This window comes from Phragmites australis, chromosome 6 (assembly GCF_958298935.1).
Source record: "Phragmites australis chromosome 6, lpPhrAust1.1, whole genome shotgun sequence".
NCBI classification, from domain to species: Eukaryota; Viridiplantae; Streptophyta; class Magnoliopsida; order Poales; family Poaceae; genus Phragmites; species Phragmites australis.
Genome location: NC_084926.1, coordinates 12474927 through 12482142, shown reverse-complemented (window position 1 = coordinate 12482142; position 7216 = coordinate 12474927). Strand labels below are relative to the sequence as shown.

At 44.7% G+C, this 7216-nt stretch overlaps 1 protein-coding gene across 1 annotated transcript; it reads right to left on the bottom strand.

The window, feature by feature from the left end:
* Positions 1 to 270: 270 nt before the first annotated feature.
* On the bottom strand, positions 271 to 1356 carry LOC133921726 (protein S40-4-like). The gene has a single exon (XM_062366719.1). It carries the CDS (start codon positions 1106 to 1108, stop codon positions 611 to 613), a length of 498 nt encoding a protein of 165 aa, XP_062222703.1. The 5' UTR covers positions 1109 to 1356; the 3' UTR covers positions 271 to 610.
* Between the last annotated feature and the right edge of the window lie 5860 nt (positions 1357 to 7216).

Below are 7216 nucleotides of genomic sequence, written 5' to 3'. Positions count from 1 at the left end.
AGTGTACTACTGCTAACAACTGCCAATCGTTTCATCGGGAACTGCCAATCGTCGGCGGAGATGACGGATGCTTGGCACCACCAAGGCATATTCGCCTCTTCTTCTCGCGCGGTATAGTTGGAACCCTCGCAGTTGGCACAGCGAGCGTGCAGTGAGATCACCGATAATGGATGTCACTCGAGAGACGAAGACAACGCACTTGAAGAACAAAGAGCCGTAGTACATTATCTGCTCCGCGACAAATCACTTTGACCGACGTAAGTACTATAATGACAACAAATCAATCGCTTGCATGCTCTACAACAATGCCATAGCAAGTACAACAAATCGGCAGCGTGCTGCATTGTGCATCCTCTTAAAAATCGGCAGCGTGCTGCATTGTGCATTCTCTTAAAAAATACATATCATCAACACTAACAAAGTGACAATGCCACAATGAACAATCCTCTCTCTGATCTAGAAAACACGAGCAAACCCCAGATGAAAAAGGGTGAGCAATGTTAAAGCTGACGTCGACTGCTACTACTAGCTACTAGCAGTTCTCAAAAGTTAATCCCTCTGTCAACGCGAAGCAAAGCAGCTAGCGGTGGCGCGTCCAGGTCGTCGTCAGTCAGTCCTGGAATCCGGTGGTCCTCTTCCAGACCGCGTCCCGGACCTTGAGCGTTCTGCCGACGACCCCCGCGCCCTCGTGCACCGACAGCGACGCGGCCCGGCGCCGCCACGCCAGCTCGTGCGGCGGCACCACCGCGTCCACGTCGTCGGCGTCGGCGTCGTCGAGCTCCCAGTCGCCGCCCGCGTGGTGGCCCCGGTACTCGTCGCCCAGGATCTTGGACCAGTCCGGTATGTTCACCGGAAGGGACCCGTGCGCGGCCCTGCCCACCGCCATGGCCGGCTTCGTCTTCCGCCCGTTCGGCCGGATGGCCGGGACCGGATGACGAGCCCGGGGCGACCCGCCCGGTGGCTTGGGGTCCGACGCTGCCGGGTACAACGCGCCCCAGATGTCCGACTCGTCGAACTCCTCGGCCGGGCTGGGCACCACGCCGAGCGGCGACGGCGCGAACTGAAGGTACGCGCGCTCCTTCTCCGCCGACAGCGTGCTCCTTGCCATTGTACCGCGTGGCCGAGGCAGATTGCAGCGAGAGGTGTGAAAACCGCGAGAGAGACCAGCGACTCCGCGAGGGCAAGAAGAACCGTAGAGTTAGATCAACGCGTGCGCCGGTGGTTGGGCCGGGGATTTATACGAGGTGGAGGGCCGAGAGCGGAAAGCGGGAGGAAACGGATAAGGCCTTTTGTGGAGTGACCGTTTCACCCCTGGCCGATTTGGATCGCTACGAGGACAGGACCTGAAATGCTTAACAGGCGCCTTCCGAACGATACTCGCCCAGGAAGGATGCCTCCCGAGTCCCGAACAAATGACATGTGCTTTTAGATTTGTATAAATTTGTAATATTAATGCAATAGAATATAATGATGTCATTCTCAATTCATCACTATTGTCTCATCTTATATTTACTAATTGAAGGTTTCTTTTGATGCCTCCACGTTAATCCTAAGAAATTAAAAAAAAGCAAAACATTCAACCGTCGAATTAATTTATTGACTAACTGTAACTAGAGATCAACAACCAGATGAAACAACGTAGAAGATTAAAAAACAAATCATAAAATCTAATCCTAAGACTATTTCTTGCCTTGCCTTGTCTTTTCTTCCTTTTTAATACCCTTTGTCCAATAAAGTTACGTTAGTAAACTGCAACTTAGTTACGTTAGCAATCAATACACTTTTTCGAATCAATTAAAATATACCAATTAAATATGCGTGTAATCAAACATTACAAAATTAAAATAACAGAACGCAAACATATTACGGATTATTACATAAAAATAATATCAAAAAATTTATAATATGAGATATGGTGACGACATTAATAATAATAATTTAAAAAAATCAAGAAACAAATAAAATCAATTTGCATAACACATAAAATGAAATTTATAAATTAGATCTATTCACAAATAATAAACATGATTCAATATTATAAAAAAATTACATTTATATTTTACATTCCAATAGCTGATGTATCTTAGCATACAACCATTATTAACACAAATATTTATAATTCAGCCGTAAGCTAAATTTCTAGTTTGTGCAGTCGCACGGGTTGATACGCTAGTTCATATTTAATATATTATCAATCACTTTTATTCTACACTACGCTACTGGTATCGGCAACAGAGGAGGGTAAATACATATGGCCTTCTTTGTTGCACAGAGGCATGCACCGCGTGAAATTCTTACTTTATTGACAGCACTGGAGGATGCGGTCTTCTTCCACCTCCTGGTACTCGTCAGAGTCGATCACTCCAACTTTAATGTCCTCATGGCCACCCTCGTCTTCATGATGCTCACCACGATAGCTATCGACGCAGCCACAGCAGAGCAACGCACCTCCACAGCCTGTGCATCAACGCTCATGGCGGCCCTCCTCTGCACCATCTCCAATGTGCCAACGGTACAACGCCTCTAACTACGGCAATAGCTGTGCGCGTGATGGTGCGGTGCCCTTGGCTGTAGCTCATCCTCACGACGGCGCTGATCCGTCGCCATCATGCATGGCGCGTGTTGATGACGCAACACTACCGTCGACGCCAAAGCTCACTCCTCCTCAAAGCGGTGTGATTCCCCTCCTAACGGCTCTCCTTCACTAGCATGGCGGCGGAGGCAGCGAATCGGCACCCGAGCCTCGTGCGCCGCTCATGGAACCCCCTCGGTCGCTTCGCTGTGCTCACCCCCTCTAGCGGTGCCGTGTAGGTGGACGCGCGGGTGTTAGTGGCGGCACATTGGAATGGAAAGGGGAACCCTAACCCTAATCGCTCACTCACATGCTTAAATAGGAGGCGGCCCAAATATGCCAAAGTTGGTGGCCATTTTACATAACCCTCCCCCCTAGTGTTTCTCAAAATTACATAGATGACCAACCAAAAATGTTTCAATTTATGGTTGGTTACGCCGAGTGGAAAACGAGAGGAAACAGATAAGGCATTTTTGTGGAGTGACCGTTTCACCCCTATTCGATTTGGATCGCTACGAGGAGAGGACCGTGCTGTTGGAAACAATACTTATGATCAAATCATGTCAGTTCGAAAGAGACACCTTTTGAATGGATACTCATTTGGGAGGGATATCTCCATGAACATGTCTTTTGGATTTTTACAAATCTGTAACATCGGTACAATGAAATACAATAATCGCATTCTTGAATTCATCTTTACTATCTCATTTAGATCCTATTTAGCAGAGCTCCAACTCCGAGATCTATACAAGATTTGGAGTTTGTAGGATAAAATAAAGTGATTTAAATATCCACTTTCAGTCCAAAATAAATACATGATGCCTCAATCAATGACCTTCAATTTGTCCATAGCTTCAGCTCTAAAAATTTATGAAGCTAAAGATAAATTCTTAGAGCTGGAGCTCTGCCAAACACAGCCTTATATTCAACGTGTGTCACACTTGTGCCACTGCGAGCTGGGCTCGTGCCACGTCCTGGTTAGCAAGCATTTATTTATTGGGTGATCTCTGGTGAACTTAGTGTTATGAATAGACACCTTTTGGTATAACCATGTGATCAATTATCAACGGTTGTGTCTATTGGGAAGAGGTATCTCCCCAATAGACATGTCATTTGGTTATATATAAATATGTAAACACCTTAATCAATGAATACAAGAGTTTCATTCTCTACTCTCTGTACTCTATCTATTATTCATTATAATTCATACCGCAATACGTTATTAGCCACTCTAGTTTCTACCACTAAGCAGCCAAGAGAAACATCAACTAATGGCACGAAGGCCTTCATCACAGATGAACGATCTACACTGTGCTACGAAGATGATGCACTCGCGCTCTACAAGGCATTCATCAACATCAACACAGAGAAGAAATCGAGTCCAGCCATGAAGAACAGAGGTACGAAGGTCATCAGGAACTCATTGATGCCATACCTTGATGGCGTTGGAGACACGCGTATTCTTCTTGTTCTTCTCCTGCACAACACTCAGTGAGGTCGGATCTTCATACCTGTCCTCAAGATGACGGCTACCCTTTTGGGTGGCATTGGACCAGTGGCGAACACCCTCCTTCGATGCCTACCCATCCGGCAGCGCCCTCCCTCGCCCGGTCACACCACACATGGCATGTGGCAACGCACCTGAACCACGGTGTACCAAGTCAACCTTAGGGTCCTCAGAAGAAGTGCTGTTGGGTGGCAGCATGCGGCACACTGGCGGCGGTTCTGTCCTCAAGATGGTGACCAATCACACCGCTCCTTCCCATGGCTGCTTCGCCTAGACCTGATTGGATTCGCTATCAGCATCCAAGGTAGTGGAGGGCAACGACCGACCATGAGGGAATGTGGCTCTCCATTGTGTCCGTATCTAATGCCCTTGGCGGCGCACGGCCATGCACCCGACGGTGGCCCAGCCCTCAGGCCTATGCGGCTGCAGGACCCGCCCTCATGGCAGTGTCCTACCATGGAGGGGAGCAAATCCGGTGGAACCGGCGCACCCCGACAGAGACACTCGTCCTCAAGGCAACAGCCGACCGTGGTGGTGCGTCGAAGGTGGCTGACGGTGGCGTTGCACCCACCATTCGACGACGCTTGGATGATGCGTCCACATCGATGCCACCTCGATCTGCGGTGATGGCAGACACAACTAGAAGTGGCTATATCTAGCCGCCGATGCTCCATTGGGGCATATGGCCGATAACAGCAGTGCCTCCCTCCAGCGGCATAGCCCAAGTCGGTGTCCGACCCCCTCATGGTGGCTCACCTAGCGACGCTCACACATCAAAGGCCCGCCCACCCTCTGGCGGTGCTAGTGATTGTGCGCCCTTCTCAGGTGGTGGACGGCCCGACCGACGGCGCAGATCTGGCGTAGAGTCGGCGTCTGCAACCCTCAAGTCCGGCCGAGTCCACCACCTCCATCTCCTCCGGTCGAACTTTGATCGTGGTGTGCCAGCTAGATTGATGGAGTAGCCAATGGTTGGTCCGTCTTCATGGAGTCGCCTCTGCTCGTGGCACACGAGGGGAGGTCGCTTGGCTGAATGGGCCCAAAAGGCCATACGGGCCTCAACCCAAATTACGTCGGCCCATTCGATCGGCTCAATCAGGCTAATGGACATTTTACAAAAAAGATCTTGCATTTTTGTTAAATTGTGCCATAAAATATACTATGCGTTGTATTTTTATATTAAAATCCTCTAGTTTTAAATATATTGCACTACATTATAGTCACATCATATAAATATTCATTCCATACCATGTATTATCTGGAAAGTTTGCTATTAAGCATTCTTATAACATGTAGTTGAATTAACGACCGTATTAATTTTGCAATTGAGAATTTTCTTATAGAATTACATATTAATTCACCTTAATTAAGCCCAAAGATCTCCTATATCCAAATGTGCTTAATTCAAGCATAATTAAAATGCAAAATTAAGTGATTGTCTCAACTAATATTGGTCTAACACAAGGTTGTAGATGTTATAAAATCTATTACAATATTTGTAAATTATGATAATAACAGCGAATTAGTCGTGCCATTATTATTTTTGACTACCGCCAAAGTATTAAACCATTGCTATGCAGTCTACACCATTTTCGGTGACTACCGTCAAAGGGTTAAATCACTACATTTGAGGTCTACACTATTTTGGTGATTACCTTCTATGTGATTAGCTCTATTTAATATTTGCAAACCACAAGGTAATAGAACAATGGTATCTACTGCATATTTGTTGAATATCCACTATTACTGTGAGGTCTATTTTGTCATCTTGACTTGATGATTACCTTCAATGTTTTCTTCCAAATATTATACTTAGCATAACACAAGGTAATAGGAACATAGGCATCTACTGATAAATATCAGATTATACTTCCTACTATTGTGAGATCTACACCATATTTGGTGATTATCTTCAACGTGTTAGCTATATAATTTGAGGTCTACAGTATGTAATTCAAGTCTCAACTTGACTTTACAAAATTTTGCATCATTATTACAACATTACCATGATGAATTTTAATTTACCTATAGTAAATTAACCAAATATATGGTCAAATCCATATAAGATACAATGATCTGCTAAGAGTTTGATGAACTTGCGCTTGACGGTCATAATTATCCAATATGGGCAATGGATATCAATGTCAGTCTTGTGTCCCCTGAAATAGTAGCAGCACTCCAATCTCCCAAAAAGGGAGATCTACTACTACCAGATCAAGTTAAATATGGTGCATTATATATAATAAGGCACCATATCCATCCGGATTTCAAATTTGAGTATTTGATGGAAGAGAATCCGAGCACTTTATGGCTAGCTCTTAAAACAAGATATGAATAGCAGAAGGTAGTCATTATACCTGATATAAGTCATGAATGAACACATCTCTGATTCTAAGATTTTAAATTAGTCAGAGATTACAATCATGTTGTTCATAAAATATGTTTCAAGTTGTATTTTTACAAAAAAGAACCTACAAATGCGAAAAAGTTAGATAACGCTTTATCTACAATGCTTCCTACTGATAAGATCTTACAGCAACAATACCGTGCAAGAGAATACCAAGTTTATTATGACTTAATACATGTATTACTTTAGGTCGAAAAGCATGATGAACTCCTTCTACGGAATCATCGTTAGCACCTAATAGATTCTGCTCCTTTACCTGAAATACATCATAATATTCAGAATAACAATAAGTTCGATGGCTCTATTAAACGCCATCCAAAGAACTTCAATGGTAAACACAAATGCAACAAGAAGCAGTAGCCCTATGCACCGGATCAGGGTCAAGGCATTTCCAAACTTAACAAATCCGCAAGTGTGGATGCTACAAGCACTCCACTAAGAAATACCTCAACCTGAGACATTTAGTTGATCTGTATTTATAATCCATTGGACATATCCGATTTGCTCAAGGATAAAGATTTGAAGTACACTTCAATCTTCAAACTAGCTCCATCAACAAGGCTAGTTGTTTACAACAAGTTCTATAAGAACCAAGTAACAGCCAGACTCTTCTGCAATCAGAAGATCTCATGAGCATGGAAAGTATGTTTGTCGAATTTGCTTCACATGACATATTTGGAGATCTTAACTAGTCTCCCAATTCCTTATATACCATGTTATCTACGTCCAATTA